The 18,285-nt window shown below is 39.3% G+C and overlaps 1 protein-coding gene across 1 annotated transcript; it reads right to left on the reverse strand.

Annotated features, from left to right (window-relative positions):
- Positions 1-2,925: 2,925 nt before the first annotated feature.
- On the reverse strand, positions 2,926-9,218 carry si:ch211-262h13.5 (uncharacterized protein LOC571127 homolog). The gene is made up of 7 exons (XM_053322445.1): positions 8,938-9,218; positions 7,848-7,958; positions 7,341-7,428; positions 5,859-6,025; positions 5,255-5,362; positions 4,710-4,796; positions 2,926-3,777 (listed from the first exon to the last, which is right to left on the reverse strand). The coding sequence occupies exons 1-7, from the start codon at positions 9,166-9,168 to the stop codon at positions 3,277-3,279; spliced, it is 1,293 nt and encodes a 430-aa protein (XP_053178420.1). The 5' UTR covers positions 9,169-9,218; the 3' UTR covers positions 2,926-3,276.
- Between the last annotated feature and the right edge of the window lie 9,067 nt (positions 9,219-18,285).

The following is an 18,285-nucleotide window of genomic DNA, read 5'->3' on the forward strand; positions in this document are numbered from 1 at the left end:
TATACAGGCTGTGTGTGTCAGAAGAAAAGGCAAAGGGGAGGGGGCGGGGGATCAACTTGCGACTGCAGAGGCTGTGAGCAGGTTGTGAGTGAGTCTCAGGGGCCATCCACACGGAGACACTTTTTTTTTGGTTTAAACGCAGATGTTTTGCATCGTTTTGGCCGATCGTCCAAACGAATACTGTAAGCGTTTACAGCCTGGTCCCAGGGTGAAAACATCGCAAACGCAGCCCTAGAGTGTTCGTGTGGATGGTGAAGACGCATACCTGCGTTTCGATCATGTCATCGCCACACCCCTCGAGCTTAGCCTTCCACTGTGATAACATACAGTCAACAGATACAGCCTCAGCCATGGATGTACATCCAAGGCTTTAACTTATCTTAACTTATCTTACAGTCTATGGGCTTTAATAGGCTACCCTCATTCTCAGAGGAAAAGCAAGGGGGGGTGGGGGTAGACTGACCTGTGATGATTATGATCCCAGGCCACACAACACAAACTGCTGCTTCCAAATAAATAATAATACATTTATAAAATTAATACATACCCGCTATAGCTACATGTAAGTTATTGGATTATGTGAAAATGCAATAAATAAATAAGTAACTTTACACCTGCACTTTCATGTGGTCAAGAACTCCCTGATAGCAATCTAATCACCCACAAAACATTTTAATGCCAGTTGTAAAAAGGGTGAAAGTCTGTCAGATTACGTTAATTATTAGTATTTTTCATTTATTTATTTTGTTTTATTCATTTGTATGATGACGGATGTGTGTAATTTACTTTGGTGTTTACATACTATATTTCATTTATTTATCTTATTTTTTGTGTTATGAAGGATTTGTGGGGAGGGGCGCCGATAGTCGGTCCGCCCAGGGCGCAAGACTAGCCAGGACCGCCTCTGACTTGGCAGCTAGGTTGTTCCAACCATCTTGGAGAGAAGATGTTCTTCTGTGGATCCAGGCTGTCTCAGCTGCCTCTAAATCTTCATGTAATCCCAGACTCACTTCATGATGTGGAGATCAGGGCTCTGTGGGGGCTATACCATCTGTTGCAGGACTCATTGTTCTGCTTGTAGCTGATGGTAGTTCTTTATGACTCTAGCTGTGTGTTTGGGGTTATTGTCATGCCTCTGAATTAATTTGGGACTGATCAGACATCTTCTTGATTACAACATAATAGATTAAAATCTAAACATTTCAAGTGCCTAAAAAGTTTGCACAGTATATTACAATATTTTATGAACGATCTGTAGATTATGCTATATCAAAATATATAATTTGTTTGTTTTCTGTAATAGGCCTTTTATGCCATCAATTCATCCCAGTGTAGCATCATTCAAGATGCCATGCTGTGTTCGTAAATTGATTTCTGTTCATGTGTAAGTGGTGAATCATGGTCATCTATCTCAGAGTATTGTATTATGCAAACAACTGTTGTCTTATCTGGCCAAAGCTCTGACTTTTGACGAAACCCAGTATATCACACAGTCAGCATGCAGCAACCCTGGGAGTGGGATCGTTGGCTGGGATAAATTGTACGAAAAGGATTTTGACAGGAGAGCAGGAAACAGATGGTCTCTTTGAGGCAAAAATTTGAACCTTTCCCTTGGCACTGATGTTTTCTTTTTGTGCAGAAAACTGTAACGAAAAAGGGATTAAAAAAAAGATAAGTGATAAAAGAGGGAGTAACTTCTTAGTCCCCGTCAATTAACAGTTAAACCTCTGTTTTTCTGGGGTCTTATGATCCAAGATGTCCAGAATGAAACATTGCCAACTAGTTGTATAGAAAGACTAGAACTTTACTGCTACAAATACACATTAATTAGTCTTTCAAAAAACGTATATTTACTGGAGACGGTGAATAATTTCATAATTTGTCTTATGTTCTTCCAAGAGGCTTCATCAGTCCCAAGCATTTTCTGTGGGACGTTCACATCTGGATTTCACATGTAAATCTCTAACTAGGTTACAAGACCATCATATGAGTTTGACTGGTATGTGTGAATGGATGTCAGGGCAGCAATGATAAGTTGTTCTGGTGAGCAGTGTCACAGCCTCTCTGTTTCGAGATAGTTATTTGGGGCTTTTTCATTCATCTTTCAAACCATCTGTCCCCTCTGTCCAAAATGTGTACATTGCCATCCTCAAAGGAGTTGCCACTGTCCTTTAAATACAGTGGCAATATAGACATATTGTTCTATGTATTCCTTATTGTTTTGCTCTGCTTGTGCTTGAATGAGTGGGGTAGTTTATTATTATTTTGAGCAAGTTAAAGATTTACTGTGTTGCTACAGTTTGCAAAATGAAGGAATGTCGTTAATTACAGATCCTCGTGAGAGAGACTCCAGCCATGTAAAGGATGACTCATTGCTCCTCTATTGCTTCTCACTTCTGTGTTGGTCTGCTTTTTTTTAGCAGCCCTGGTTGCTGTGTTGACAAAAGCCTTATTCAGGTGGCTCTGAGCTTTTAAGGCTTCATTGAGATGTTTGCACTTCTTGTCTTACGCCTCAGTGCTATTTGGCACAGCCTCAGCCCTCGGTTCACTGGATGTAAAGTAAAGCTGTTTCGAGCCCAGTGGTCATGTTTTCCTTTTGTACAAGGCACTTTAGTGTGTCTAAAATCCTTAAATAAGGGGTTTTGACTTTTTTTGTAAAAATGCTGTTCTCATTCATGGTCAGTGACGGTCCCATTACTGAACTGTCATAAGTAGGAACACAATTATACTGCATACAAGTGAGGAAGGTACCATATGTGAGAATGTCTTGCCTTTAAGATAATTTGAAACATTATAACAAAAAACATTAAGACATTGCTGGCTAGTTCCCATGTAACACATTACACTGTATCATTACCATGCCATAATGTAATGTGTTACATGGGAACTAGTACTTGGATTGTAAGAAAACACTGCACTCAAATATGTGCATCAAAAAACTAAGAGCTATTGCTTTATTTCACCAAAATAGGTACTTTGGGTTATGTAAAATTTTTGGCTTAAATTAGTAAGTTCTTTTTCAAGTAGCTGACATTCCAAACAAGATTTACTCAAATTGTCCAAACATTTGAAGCCATTCTCAATATCATCCAGGTTTATGCACCAGCTGCTCTGGGAGCACTATTATAGTAGTTTAGTCATTTGTCTGAGGAATTTCATTCCTCTCATTAGAACAAATTGTTAAAATGGAACATTTAAGTGACATTGTGAGGGAGCAGAGCAGTTAATCCATCCAATCTTCACATCAGGTAAACCAAACAAGAATAAAATGGCCACTTAAACTGTGGTGTATCGAGCAGGGCCAGGACAGGAGCGGAAAGGAGATATCCCACTGGGGAAATCAGCCAGGAATATGGGATCGTGAGAGGTTGAGGTCTCCATCAATGCCTGCCGTTTCTTGCGGTCGTCACGCTTCTGGTAGCGGAAGTTAAAGGGCGGACGTAACGCCACGAAACCTCCAATCTCCTCAGAGGATGAGTCAAAAGGCCCAGCAGCTGGTGGTTGCTGTTGCATGTGTCCTAGACCTTCCTCAGACTCACTGGAAGACGAGGAGAGGGGGCTAGAGGGGTTAACTACAACTGAGGGGTCGAAGGTCGCAGGGGGGATGTATGCCGGGTCCAATGGTGTTGGTTGAGCAGCAGGGGCCGGTGCGGGGTCAGTGGATGTAGGCGGCTGATCATTTCCTGGGTCAATGATCACAGGCGGTAAGGTCGGGATGACAGGATAGAAGGGGAGGTCGTGACCCTGTGGCTGCACTGGTCTGAAGATATCCACATTCTGAAGAGGGACAGAACAAGATCACATGAGACTGTTGTTTTACTCACTCTCACTTGCGGCAAAGAGTTTCAGTCATACAATATTGCATTACACACCACAGCTCAAGAGAGGAGTGAGAAGACAACATAATTATAGTACTGCATGCAGTGTAGTACAGTAGCATACAATTTTAAATCTCACACATACATTTAAACACACCGGAGCACAACACGCATTTGAAGACACAAGAACGATGTGAAAATATGACGGAATGATTATATGGCCAGTGACATTCACTCAGAAAGTTAAATGATCTTTTTTTTAATGGTTGCTTCAGTAAAATCTGAAACAAATCAGAGCATAAAACATTAATCAAACGTAGTTCAGGCAGAGGGTTATTACATTCCTAACTGCAGGAGCACAGTTTGAAGTGATTGGCACTTAACATTACATTTTATTGAAGTTGTTGCTCTTTTGTCACCTACTGAGATCTTTCAGTGCACTTGATTTTTAAAATTTTAGGGGGTTATGTATAGTTTTTCTTCTGTTACAGTTGTTAAAACTTTTTGGAACAGTTTTTTCTGGTTTGTACTGAGTGCACTAAATGTACTCTTTTAACACAGTTTACAGATTATGACAGACAATACAATTTTATTTCTAAGAGTCAAATTTAGATGAATAATTGAATGTAAATATAATTACATTCCTGCATCTTTAAATAGAAATAAGAGAACAGTGAAGGCTGCAGAGATGGTCTATATGGATGTATGTAATAATATACTATAAAGTTTTTTTGGTTTCATTTTTTTTTATACCTTTCATGTTCAGTCTTGACATATTAATATCCTGTATTTGTTGTAATTTGCTTTTCCAGATTTCAGAAATTATGACAACCCTTTGCTTCAACTCGCTCAGGGATAAACTGGGAAACATTTCTTAATTACTTCCTGTACCTGTGCTTTGAACATCTCACAGGACACCTGAATGTCTGGATGGAAGTTGATGTCTCCATGTACTGATCCAGCACAGAAACCTGCAGTCTGAGGAGAGAATATGATACATTGTGTTAGTTCCTTATGGGATACTGGGTCATTTCAAGGACAAAAATGCAACAGGGTAGACCACAGAGGGTAGAAAAAAGCATATTAAGATGTCAGGCTTCTTTAAAAAAAATCCATTACTGCAACCTTTTTAGTTGTGTCAGTTTTAAAACTAGAAATTAATCTGTCATGTCATCTACAGTAGTGACACTTTCAGGAACGGATTCAGTGAAATTAACATAGATGCTAGTTGACTGATGTGTATTTAAGTTTTCTGAACAAAATTAATTAGGGTCATAAATGTTCCATTGAAGTGCTGGATTGTCAGCATAGTAATCAATGTCTGTTAAAAAAAATAAAAAAAATTAATGATTTTTTATTAATGGCACTGTTTCAGACAATGTAGTCATTTTGAAAATGTTGATTTCAACACATAGAGTCCACTATGTGTGGAGTACCTCTTTTTCAGATTCAAGTGTCAGCTGCTGGCAGGTGCCTCTTTCTGTCACTCCTTCTGGACACTGTTGAACTGTGTACTCCACAAACATGGCTTTCACTGGCACAGACTAAAATATAAAAATAATACATAGAGAAAAAGGCAAATTACACAAATAAACAAACAAGCACACATATACAGGCAGGTACAGAGAGCTGGCATGTTGTGGTGCTGTAATATAATGGTTTTCATCTTGGTTTTGGAGCCCAAAATTGGAACCTGAGGTGGACTATTGTATGCAAAGAGGAGCAATAAAGTGAGCTTTGGTCCCCAAGCAAACTGTTCAATTTCTCATTTGATCCCAACACAAAAGCCTGTCCAGACAGTAAGGTCCAAAGTGCTTCCATTTATACAACCTTGGCAGACTTTTGTATCATTATGGTAATTGTGGAACAGTAATGGTACTCATCTGGCTCAAAGGTGCACTGCACTGTCTGCTCATGTACACTCTGAGATTTTTGTAATTTCCTAATGAATATAACATTTAGCATATTGTTGTGTAATGAAAATCAGACCCAGAGCGTTGTTGCTCCCATCAAAATTGTTAAATGCGTATTTAGTCATACTTGCTCTGAAGCTCTGGTGATCTTCTTCACTCCGAGCCCTAAACCCAATGTGGACTGTCTCTTATAGGACAGCAGAGTGGCCTGAGCAGCAGACTTGACCTCTGGGCTGTCTACAGAAAGCAAGAGGGGGCAGGTTGGACAGATCTTCTGGAGCTTCTCTGGGGCATCTGCAGGGACCAGAGGGTGATACTACAGATGATTACAGCCACATTTGTATTGAAATCACAACTAATTAAATAAGCTATTATGTGCAGATTATATTAAAGCATTGGTATTAAACTTGTAATGAAAGCAAGAATTATGCTTTGGAGCCTGTGTTGTTATTGATATGATAAAGCCACATATAAACCCTGCACTGAAAGCTGTTTTAATTTAATTTAGCTGATTATATCTCTTTTCAGAACTGTAAAAAATTGTGCAGAATGTGCTCAAAGTACAGTGCTGGTCATAACGGCAGGGTTTAGTTAAATATGAAGCCTTGTGACATCATCAAAACTATGAACATACATCCAGATCTATGTCGACTCATAAGTGATCTAAACAATAAATAATGTCTAATATAATATGTAAATTGAATTTGAGATTAGGGTGAAAGTAGCATGAACATTTTTCACAGCAGACAATTGGAGTCATCATAATGCCATAATTGTATTAATGAAGGCTCACATCCATTTAGTTGTGCCAGTAAGCCATGACTAATGTAATTGGATACATCTGTGTGTGATGACTAAAAGTCTTCAATCTCCACAGTGAGAAAAATCTTTTAGATTGGTTGGCCTGGTATGTTGAATGAAGTTAAGACCACAAATATCTTTAGCTGTATTTCTTTGACTAGATATTTGTATGTTCTTTGTCTTGGTGAGGAACTGAAACCAGCCCCCTTTCACTTGCAGTATCAGTTTGATGCCATATAAATTCTTTAATAAACAGAGCCATTTTAGGCAGTATGTTGTCAATATTTTATCCCTGCATACACTTTGATATATCACTAAATCTTAGACTTTGTTTACTAGCAGACATGACAAGTAGAGTTCACATAATAAACTACATATTGACCTTGCACTATTTGCAGCAAGAATCATCCACTATCTATCCACCAGAGATCCACTGTTTTGACACCTTACACACAGTGGTAGCTTGAGTGTTCCAATTATTTGATGCTTGATAAAGCTTGTCTCAGCTGTGTATGGATTTCTGACTCTGTATGTTCATGTTATGTTATCTTTGTTGGCTAAGTGTGAATGTGATTAATAGAGATAAAAAAAGAAATAACGCCATACAGTATGTCACAAAACCACAATGTGGTGCAATCCATATTTATTCGGTATCACATCATCGCTCTATGATATCATATTGCTCAATTTAACCTGATATAATCACACAAGACATCTTTAGCACACACTGCAACACTGTCCTTCAGCACAAAATTAATATGACTGAATACCACTGTGAATCTGCTATTAAGTGTTTGTTAATTTTTACCTGGTACTAGCATGCAGTCGTAGCTGTACAAGTAGGAGTAGCCCTCTGGTGTGTGCAGAATTGTGGTGTTGCAGTTCCCAGAGATTTGCTGAAAACAGTCAAACATGTTTTGGTTGTCAGGATTTTGCAATAAATGACATAACTAAAACTTTATGTCCATATAAAAGTATTGTTGAGGTTGCACTATTGTGAGTACTGTATTATTGTGTGTGTGTGTGTGTGTGTGTGTGTGTGTGTGTGTGTGTGTGTGTGTGTGTGTGTGTGTGTGTGTGTGTGTGTGTGTGTGTGTGTGTACTTCTATCTTTGTAAGGGGCAAAGTTGTATACTTCTGGTGTAAGGACATTTTGGCCAGTCTTTCTTCTTCAAAAGAAAGACTGTGGAAGACATTTTAGGTGTGAATTTTTAGTAAGATTATGAGCTAGGTAATGCATTATGTCAGTGAGAGTCCTCACAAATCATAGTCCAAGTCCAAATGTGTGTTTGTTTGTAGATGTGTATGTGTCCTACTGTTTCCATGAATGGTCTGACGTCACAACGTTTCCATGGTTTTGGACTTCCTATGTGACACTTGGTCTCCAGGACATCCAGGTCCAGGTAATAGACATTGCCTGCTGGGCCCTGACATGCACAGTGTAAACACAAGTAATAGGAAAGAGGTCAGATTGCCCAACAGTATCATGTTTTGTATTTTGGTTTATGAATAAAAAAACAGCATTACACAAATGCAAGTGAACATCTGAGGCTCATATTTCTGAGAAGTCTTCTGTCAGGTACCTTCATTCATTCAGTTATATCTTTAAGGAACTATTTAGGAGCTGCTCTGTGTAAATCTCTACATTTTGAGTGGAGGCACTGAAAACAAATGTCAGCACTTTAAGCAGGTGTAATGGCAGCCTTCCAGGTCATGAAGTTGAGCTGAGCCCCTTTAAACCTGACTGCAGTTGGACAATAGCCTTCAGCAGCTGACAGCGTGAAGTTCATAAAGCCTGTTGTGTAGGGTTTGTCACTGCGGTCCTGCTCTGAAATGACCTGGACCTTATTAACAGTCACTTCAGTTGTAAAGGCCTTTGTTCATGAAGCATGAAAGGAGATGTCTTCTCATTTCATGACATAAAATGATGTGCTTCAATTTTAATATTATTGTTATTATTGTTTTTAGTCTTTTCAATAACTGCTTCTATTTTTCATGTTTTTGATTTAGTCCAGTGGGTCCAAAACTGGGGTTTAGGGACTACACAAAGTCCTTGAGAAGCAGAGTTTAATTTCATTATCATTCCCCCCAGAGTGAAAGTCAGCACATTGTGAAAATGTAAATGGATGATTTTCTGATTAGAACTGATGTTTCACTGTGCACAGCCATTTATAACAACAAATCTTTTAAAATGGGGTCCCACTGACATGAAGATTGGTCACGGCTGGTTAAATCTATCAATGTGTGACTTTGTTTTACAGGGATTTTTGGTCTATTGGCAGCAAAAGAAGGGAAAATAACCTTTCCACCTCACTTCCCTTGTTAAACATGAACAAATCACCCACTGACAGAACATTACAATAACCTGCAGGCAGCATTTCCTGTCAAGCATGTGTCCCTACTTACCTGAGCATGCAGGTGGACATTTGCTATGCGATTGAGAGCAAACTTATACCCATCAGTACGATCCTCGTTGATGTAAGTGACAGCCAGCCGAGACAGTTTCTCCACTGCTTTGTCGTTACAGGGAATAGGAGCAAGTTCAATGGGTCCCGGTACAAAACCCTCTCCATACACACGCAGCGTCTGAATGAATAGCTGGGATAATAGCAGTAATGTACAGACGAGTTTGTCCATGGCGGCAGAGGTTGATGCAGGAGCTGAGCTGGTTTAAAGTGAAGTTTGTTCTCTTGTGTTTGCGCTCAGCCTGGGCAGTGACTTTTGGAATCAAAACAACTCAGAGATGTTGAAATGAAGCCAAGGACAAAGTTTATTTGATGGCAGGGGGCTGGTATTTGTGAATTAATGTTTCTGTGAGTAAATGGAGTAGCAGGCAATCACTGATTACAAATAGAAGTAATACACATGTGCATGCACTAATAAGATTTAAGGTATTTTTTGTTCTCAGTGCAGATGTTTTAATCCCAATTAAAAGGGTCTAAGGGAAATATTTGTGTATTTATATAAAACCATCCATGCAGTAGGTTCCCTACTACATTATAAGTAACACCAAATAAATACACACAGTAGGGGCACTTTTTGAGGCTGTAATATCAGCATCTTACCACGAGGGGTCACTGTGTGTCTGGTTTGATGTATAGAGGGAACCCTACTGTTACACTGTTGGTCCACATGGCTTAACTGTGTTAATGATTCACTGATACCCAATTAATTACTTTGAGAATTAGACTTAACTGTTGTCTTAGAGTCATGTAACTGTGATGCTTGTGTTCTCTGCCTTTATTTTACCAAAATAATGTGATTAAGTGTTGCTTAATCTCACTGAATGTTTTTCATCATAAATAATGATAATCATTTCAGCTACTCCAGACAAATGTGTTGTTTACAGAAAAAAAAACAATTCAGAGCAATGAATGGGATGTACATGTATATGTGTGTGTACTTTATTATTTTAAAGTAGTAAATAGTAAAACCATGCTGCACTATGTGTGCTATGGGTGGGGTTCACACTTTTGGAGCAGTCATGTTGGTTCCATTGTTCATGACAAGATCGATTAATGTCTGTGACTGCAGTTGTGTACAGTCTAGGACACATTCAAGCACATCCACACTCTATCTCTGTCTGCATCTCTCTCACACACACATTTGATTTATCAGAGTTTTTACACAGATTAAAAATGTTCTCTGTGGACAATTGAAGAAAATAAGAAAATGTCATTTTTATTAACTTTGCTGGAGGCGTAGCTGTAGGGAGAGTATGTTGTTGTGTTCTGTTCATCGGTCTGTCCACCACTTTCATCCAGGCTGAAATATTTCAACATCTACTGGACAGATTGGACAATACTACCGATATTCATGGTTCCCAGATGATGTATCCAAATTGCTTTTGTGATCCTTTAACTTTTCGCCAAACCCCACCAGTGTCTCAACTATGGAGCCCCTGAGGGGACAAGGGCAAAACATGTATATCATGGCCACGTTTTACTACACCGAGTGCTCAAAATGCCATTGTGTGTGCACAAGATACAATTTGTTCCCACATTTTGATTAATTCATGGACACGATATAATATACAGCCAGCCAGCACAACAGACCAGCCTTTCTCCCTGGAGCATGAAATGCAGTGCACCTGCTTCAGCTATCAGGTGTCAGACTGAGGCTGCCCACTGCTCCTAAATAGTTAGGATGGGTATATAGTATAACAATATAACATGATGGGTAAGGATAGGATGCAGAGTATAACTTCCTGGTATATAAAATGTACCTTGAGATAACAAAATAATCCATCTTGACTGTTCAGTGTTTGTTGAGATCCATTCATCATCCTGTTAGAATCAAAATGTCTTAAATTTTTAAGTGCATTTTTACAAACTGGAAAGTGATAGCTGCTATATAAAGCCAGTTAGCTTGTTTGTTAAAGGTTAAGAATGAAGCTTTAGGTCCAAACTGGTGCAACATACAGTAGGGTTCAAAAGTTTGAGACCACTTTCCCCAATAGGAAAGTGTAAAGCCACATCATCATGGTGTTAGCTCAGCTTGCATCAGCTCTACTATCTCTGAACTGTCAACTTCACTATAATAACTTCAGTTTACAGCATTGCTTTAAACTTCTCAATGGACTTCATTTAGTTTAAACATCATGTACACAATGCTACAAATGCTTATATGTGCAAGCTGCAGAAAACACCTTCATTGATGCAGGGATGTTGTTAAAATTAACCAACTATAGCCAACCATAGCTCAAACTTACCATCAGGATCTTCACAATCCTCATAACATGGTGCATACCCAAAATAAAACACAGTGTGACATCAGCTTCACATTCTCTCTACCCATCCTAACTATTTAGGCGCAATGGGCAGCCACAGTCTGGCATCCAATAGTTGAAACAGGTGCACTGCACCTCATGCTGCAAAGAGAAAGGCTGGTCTGTTATGCTGGCTCTATACTGATCTCATGCACACAAAGGAATCAAAACACAGGAATGAATTGTATCGTTCCGAGTGCTCAATGCAGTAAAACATGTCCCTGACATATGTATACTCTTTTTTTTCTCTATGAAATTTCTTAGACATTCATATCCTTCTCAGGTGATTCCCTGACTTTTCATCTAGATAGATTTGTTTTATTTCATAAAATACACATAATACTGCTTCACCTGAAGACAGTTATCACAACTACTAACAAATAGTCAAGGACTGAATTACACAATAAAGCTCACAGGCTCATGTCTATTGTGATCCTCAAGGGGTGGATGTGGGGAGATGCCATGCAAGATTGACAGGGGCACATACAATATCCACTTGATCACAAAAAAATAACACAATAGTTAATTAACTCTGAGAGGCCTCTATTCTGACAGACTATTTGCTAGCCATTTCTTCATCAACTGCTTAAAATTTCTCTCTGCATTAATTAGTTTCAGTGATACTGGTTGAGTTTACGCCACCCAATTGCAGCCATGCATAGAAAGGTATTTTTGCCCATTGAATTCTTGAAACTAAAAATAATTAAAATCTGTTGAGCTGCCTATTGTTACACAGAATTGATTGTTTCTTGATCTATTTAATAGTAGACATCATTATGAACAATTTTAGGGGTAAGTCGGAACTTGATTTGAATGACTCTTTTTTTTTCAACTGGAAGCCAATTAAATTGTTCAAAATATGCTTAGTCAAGATGTGTACGGAGAGGTAACACAACCCCGATTAACTTGTTTTGAGCCATCTGCAGTTTATTTTTCATGTGCTGTAGTGTACTATTAAAGCAGGGGATGACAGGATAGTCAAAGTGACATTGGGCCCTATTTTAATGATCTATAGCACATGGCGTGAAGCGCATGGCACAAGTGCCTTTGGGGTGTATCCAAATCCACTGTTGCTATTTAACGGCAGAAAAATGGTCACTGCGCCAGGCGCATGGTCTAAAAGGGTCGTGTTTTGGGCGTAACACGTGGTAGACCAATCATCTCCCATTTCCTTTAATATCCAGGCACACTGTCACCTTGGCAGATTGTTAGTTTGATGGCGGATTTACCAGGATTGGTCACATGACTACATTGACAGTTTCATTGAGCATTACTGCGATTGACTGATTCTGATACATATTGGCACGTCATTGTGACTTTTTTTTAATATGTTGATGTACATCATAATACGAATTCACATTGTGGTCCTTTTATTTGTGATGTTTTGCATGTTTGTGTGCTGCTGCACGCCGTGTGTGCGTAACAGGCACAGTGTCTGCGCGCTGCACACCCGCCTATCTAGGAGCTTATTGGACTCTTGAATGTACATCCTTAATAGTTAACTTAATCCTTTGCTAAGACAAACAAACTAAACAATTTCTCCTAACTTTACTGAGGTCTTTCTTCGTTTATATGTGGATCTAGCTAGGTTGGCCTCTGTTTTCCCTAGGTTAAGAGATAGGTTGTTAGCCATTGCCAGCATTTTGAAGCTACTCACTCAAAAGCTTTTCCACAACTGTAATATCTTTGAGAGATGAGAAAAGCTGCATCATCCGCATAGAGGAAAAGGTCAGATGAACAGGCATTCTTCATGTCATTAATATATAATACAAAAAAGAATAGGGTTAGGACAATCACTTGAGGGATCCCACAACTGATAGTTTTAGCTATGGAAAATGGCCCATTGACATTCACAATCTATGTCCTTCCAGAGAGGTAAGGATTTACTAATTTTATGACCAACGTGTTAAACCCTGTGGCCTTTAGCTTAGCATTATACTGTGATCTACAGTACAAAGGCCTTTTGAACGTCTATCATGTCCATTCTATGAAACTTGCCTGCACCAACCTTCTTTCTGATGTGATCCATTAAATATAAAAGGCAGGTTTGGTGAACTCTGATTTTCTGAAACCTGACTGCAGTTCAAATAATATGTTGTTACTCAATAAGTATGTATTCATCTGTGCACATATGATCTTTTCGATGACCATGGAAAGGACACTTTGAAATTGAAACTGGTCTAAAATGTCCTTTTTCAAACTTACAACCCTTCTTGTAGTGAGGTATGACTCTTGCACTCTTGAGATCTGTGAGTACTCTCCTTTTGAGAGTTGATTAAATGGGCTAAAGCAGGTGTAATACACTCTGCTGCATCCCATAGGGACCCGGCAGGTATATTATCTAAACCTGTTGGCTTATTGTAAATCAGTCCATTCAGCCTTTTAAGTATTTTTTCTGCTACTCTGTTAAAAAAATGATTCAGCTTGAATGCCTTGTTGAGTATAAAAGCTCTATGTCCGTGTTACAGACATGAATGATAGAGGTCCTTTACCAGACTGTTGCAACTGACTGAAAGTATTAGTTCAAATCAGTTTACTTTTAACTAATGTCACTTTATCACTGTTGTCCAGACTAAAACTGCTGGGTTTGGTTTTTTAATCAATTGCTATCTTAACTCTTTTAGAGAGCCATCTTATCTACTATAAGATATAATAAATTGATTAAAAAGGAAGTTGTGAGGAGGCCAAGTCCAATTTACCACCACCCTTCAACGAGATCCATGCAACTGAGCCAGGGACCTCGCAACATCCCGAGAAACCTGTATCAAGCCTGCGGTGATGAGGTTAGTGTCTGCACATTGGCTTTAACTGAGGGGGGTTTGATATTTGTTTGTCTTGCCACAGGGAGCTGGGCACTGAAGGATATTTCCCACAGTGCCAGATAGAGATATAGCTATAGAATATTGTTACTCCCTGTGTCCTTATTTTCTGTGTATTTCCTGGTGTTGCCAGGTATGTGAAACAAATGTATCATAGATGATACTGTGACTGTGGCCAAAATATTTGCAAAAATAATTCAAACCTTGCTGCAGCTGCGTCATCTGAGCTACATTTTCTTTGCCTATATCTGAGAAGTACCCTGTCAGTTCTTTAATATAACATATTTATGAAATAACTCATATGCTGTGAAAATGTGCATAAAAATCATGGGTGACACTCATATGATAATGTAGTGACAGACTCAAATCCTGTAGTGACAACATATGGTTTGTCCAAGAGGTGTGACTGTACCAAGCTGTCTGACATGGCGGTCCTACTTGTGCATGTGCTACTCAGATAAGATACTCATATCAGGTAGTGACAGGTGGTAACTCTTCTTTCATGTTGCCTTTTGAGGAACTTTGAACTGCAGTGCAAGCTCAGGTAGCTTTGTTGTTACAAGTTAGCATTACTAATATGTGTGTGTTGCTGCTGTAATGTAAATGTGTTTGATGGACAGCCCATGAAGGTAATGTGTGAAAAAGAAATTGTCAAACTGCAGGAATTCCTTTGCTTGGCAAAGTTGTGTAACTTTGATTAGCACCCAGCAGCTGAATTGCTCAGACCATAAAGCTGTAGTGACCCGCTGTGGCAGTGTGTGCAAAATCAAGCCGAGGGTAATACATCCATTCTGTTCCACAAGTAATACACTGTCACTGTATTACTTCTATTAGTGATGCTAAAGCTACAGCTCCATTTCAGTTACAGTACGAATATGAATACTGTCAACAGTCCTCAGTCTTTCCTGTTATGGTCATATAATCTTGAATTCTATCATGGCCCGAAAGCCACAACCAGCAGCAGCTCATTTGCATAGACATAGAAACAGCATTGAGAACAGGACTGAAACAGAGGGGTATAGAGGCATGCTTGAATGTTAAACCTCAGTGGTGTTTCCAGTTGTTTCTAGTCCTCAGAGACCTATACTAACTTGTTGCAAAGGACAAAAATGTCACCTTTAAACTGTTGCTGTGTCAAGATGTCATTCATAAAGTTTAAATTGTTCGAGAAATCATGTAAGAAATCTATGATAATGTGTTTTATCTAAGTGTGGTGTTCAGTTTGGTGGTGTTTAGTTGATACACCTTGAGTGGTTAAAATATTTAACATCAAATTCAAGTGCAGTGGGTTCTTTTTGCAAGCATCTGTCCAGGGATAACCATTTAATCCATTTCAAATATTCACTGAACCTGGTTCAGCTCTCAACAGAGGCTGGAGGAGGGATAGAGAAAGAGAGACTCACTCAGCAGAACAAATTCTGCTAATATCAGAAGAAAAAATAGAGCTGCCTCAATGTTGTGTGTGTCTTTGTGTGTGTGTGTGTGATAGTTTGTGTGTGTCTCTATACAAGAGAATGTGCACTAGTGTTTGTCTGTGAGCACATTTGACCGTGCAGAACCATGCCTGCATGCGTTAGTGTTACCGGCAGCCAGTTGTGTTGCAGCAGAAAGCAGAAAGAGTCTGTGGGGGAGAGATAAGAACGGCAAGACTGCTCCAAGGACTCGCTCTACCAGCACAACGCCAGACCCAAGTTAGACAAACCTCCTTTGATGTGAGCACAGTGTAATCTCCCCTTCTGCTCGCTACGGAGAGATGCCACGCTGTATAGCGATGCCCAGGCCCAGATACGATGGGGTTTGTGCCACTGGGGCTCCTGCTGTTCACTTTGTACAGCGATGGACCTGGGGTAAGAGAAGAGAAGAAGAGAAGAGAAAAGAATAGGAGAGGAGAGGAGAGGAGAGGAGAGGAGAGGAGAGGAGAGGAGAGGAGAGGAGAGAAAATCATAGGTTTGAGAGGAGGAGATCAGTGTGACATGGTCTAAATACAGTTTAATTGGAGTTACAATGAAACCTTTCAAAAGTGAAAAGTTTTTCTCTGACGTGGACATGGTTGCTGTTTCACAGACCTTTCCACCTTGCCAAGAACACACTGTAGGGGGAAAATACTGGCAGAGAGGATGAAAAGAAATGGTTTCTTTACTTCACTGCACTTAAAGAAAAAAATAAGGTCAGCGTCATTCATCCTCTTTCCCTAACCTTCTACCTGGGAATAGTGTGAGAGTATTTACACATTATCTTTTATCATTACTTTGTCCATCTCTCACAGACATGTGTGAATGATAAAGGATGGCAGCCAGCCTTTATCTTTTGCAAATCATCTTCTTTATCCCTATGTCGCACACTTTTACTCACACGTTCTCTTTGCCTTTATCTCCTTTGCTTTTCATTACTATTTTTGTTTTCTTTCGCTCTCCGTTCAGTGTTACCCTCTGTTTTTCTTTCCATCACAGGATGCTGCTGGGATTTCTTTCTTATCTTATTGGTCACAGTCTGCACAGAGAAGGGAAGACATTAGGATGGAGAGAGAGCAGGAAGACGGATAATTCCCTCATTTAATTGGTTTCAAACTTTTTCTCCCCTGGAAGACCTGCACTGTTGTGGCCAAAACATGGACACTGATGCTAAACCTATTAAATTTCACTGTAATTGGTCAAGCTATGAGCTCATGCTAGCAAAGCTTTTCATAGCTGATTGGCATTCTCTGCAGCAGTGGTCACAAATCCCTGTCATTTCACTTGGATAAAGAACTCAGCTTTAGACTCTTAATTTCCTTGTCATGTATTCAGCTTCTTATACAGCACCCGCAGGAAGTAAATGAGAGCAGGGTACCCGCACTGAAACATTAGCTGTAACATGAGAATTTCCATTATTTTATTCCTGCAGTTCTGTTCTGAGAGAAAGAAGAATGTTATTTATCTTTTTACACAATTAAATGCAAATACTGTCTCTCAAAATGTGACATCTTGTACAGATAAATGTATTCTTCAGGGATTTACCTTGAGGGATCGTCATTATGAGTAACCAGTAGCTATCCTACAGTTTTTAATCATTTTTGGTTTTGGGAAGTCACAAACAATACAGTTTCAAGGACAGTTTCATCTTTGTCCCCCTCCATTTTAAATACTTTACATGATTTTAGACCATGTTCTTGTGTTTGATCACATTCTAAGATAATTACTCTTTTTCTTGTGTTGTTTTTAATCATAAATATAATGACATGTAAGCTAAGGCAGATTACAGTAAATCTACAGATGGTACTTTTTTCTTCTGTTTTTGTTCCACCTCTTCTGTTGTCTCACAACATCAATGTACAACTTCTTTCTGAATCTAAAGCACAATCATTTTGGGCCATGACACATGACAGATACTCACATAATGAAGTTATTAACATAATTAGTTATGACTAATGGGCTGCCCACTTACACATCCAACTGAAAGAGATAAAACTGGAAACCTAAGGAACATATAGTCCAATATTCACTTTTGTTTTAACAGTGCTTTGGTCTCCATCAGCTCCTGTGGGAGAATATCTAGCTCTCCCCCATCAGCTAGGAGGCTCTTTTATCAGTTGTTTGGTGCTGCAGCTGGAAATTGGGTTGTTCAGAGCAGTGAGACTCAACCAGACATAAACGCACTTCAGTCAAGGTTTTAACCATTTATTGCAACAATATGCAATTTAGTTTGGCCCTGTGGCTCTGTGCATGTGATGCTCCAGAACAAATCTGATCAAGCTTGACACAGACTGACCCTGAGCTCACACACCCTCCTGGCACAGCCTTAGACACACATTACTTGATGAACATGAACACTCAAAGAAACACTAAAAATTCAAGAAGAATTGAGTGCTAAAACAAGATGAAGCTGGGGAGGTGGAAAGAGGTACATTTTTGAAAGCAGGCAGCAGTGTAAATGCGAGGATGTAGCTCTGCATTATTGTACGCAAAGTGAATCAGCGCCAAGTGTACCAGCTGCTGCGAGAAATAGGTTGTGGACATGATTGGAGGGTGTATGGAACATGTGACTATAAACTACCTGAAATACTGCAAGGCTTCATTATGAAACCAAAATAACAACGTAAAAGGACTAAAAAAAGATGTTGGTGGCCACCTTGTCATTATGGCCAACCCCATTTCACATCAAAGATAGTAATTTGATTAATTTATCATA

This window comes from Scomber japonicus, chromosome 7 (genome assembly GCF_027409825.1).
Source record: "Scomber japonicus isolate fScoJap1 chromosome 7, fScoJap1.pri, whole genome shotgun sequence".
Lineage (NCBI taxonomy): Eukaryota > Metazoa > Chordata > Actinopteri > Scombriformes > Scombridae > Scomber > Scomber japonicus.

What these genes read in the sequence shown, in the direction of transcription:
- si:ch211-262h13.5 (XM_053322445.1), bottom strand. Translation starts at nt 9,168, where the DNA reads ATGGACAAACTCGTCTGTACATTACTGCTATTATCCCAGCTATTCATT. An exon ending in TCAGACCATTCATGGAAACA is followed by an intron (nt 7,429 to 7,847) that starts GTAGGACACATA and finishes GACTGTTTTCAG; the next exon opens with CAAATCTCTGGGAACTGCAA. An exon ending in CGACTGCATGCTAGTACCAG is followed by an intron (nt 6,026 to 7,340) that starts GTAAAAATTAAC and finishes TGGTCCCTGCAG; the next exon opens with ATGCCCCAGAGAAGCTCCAG.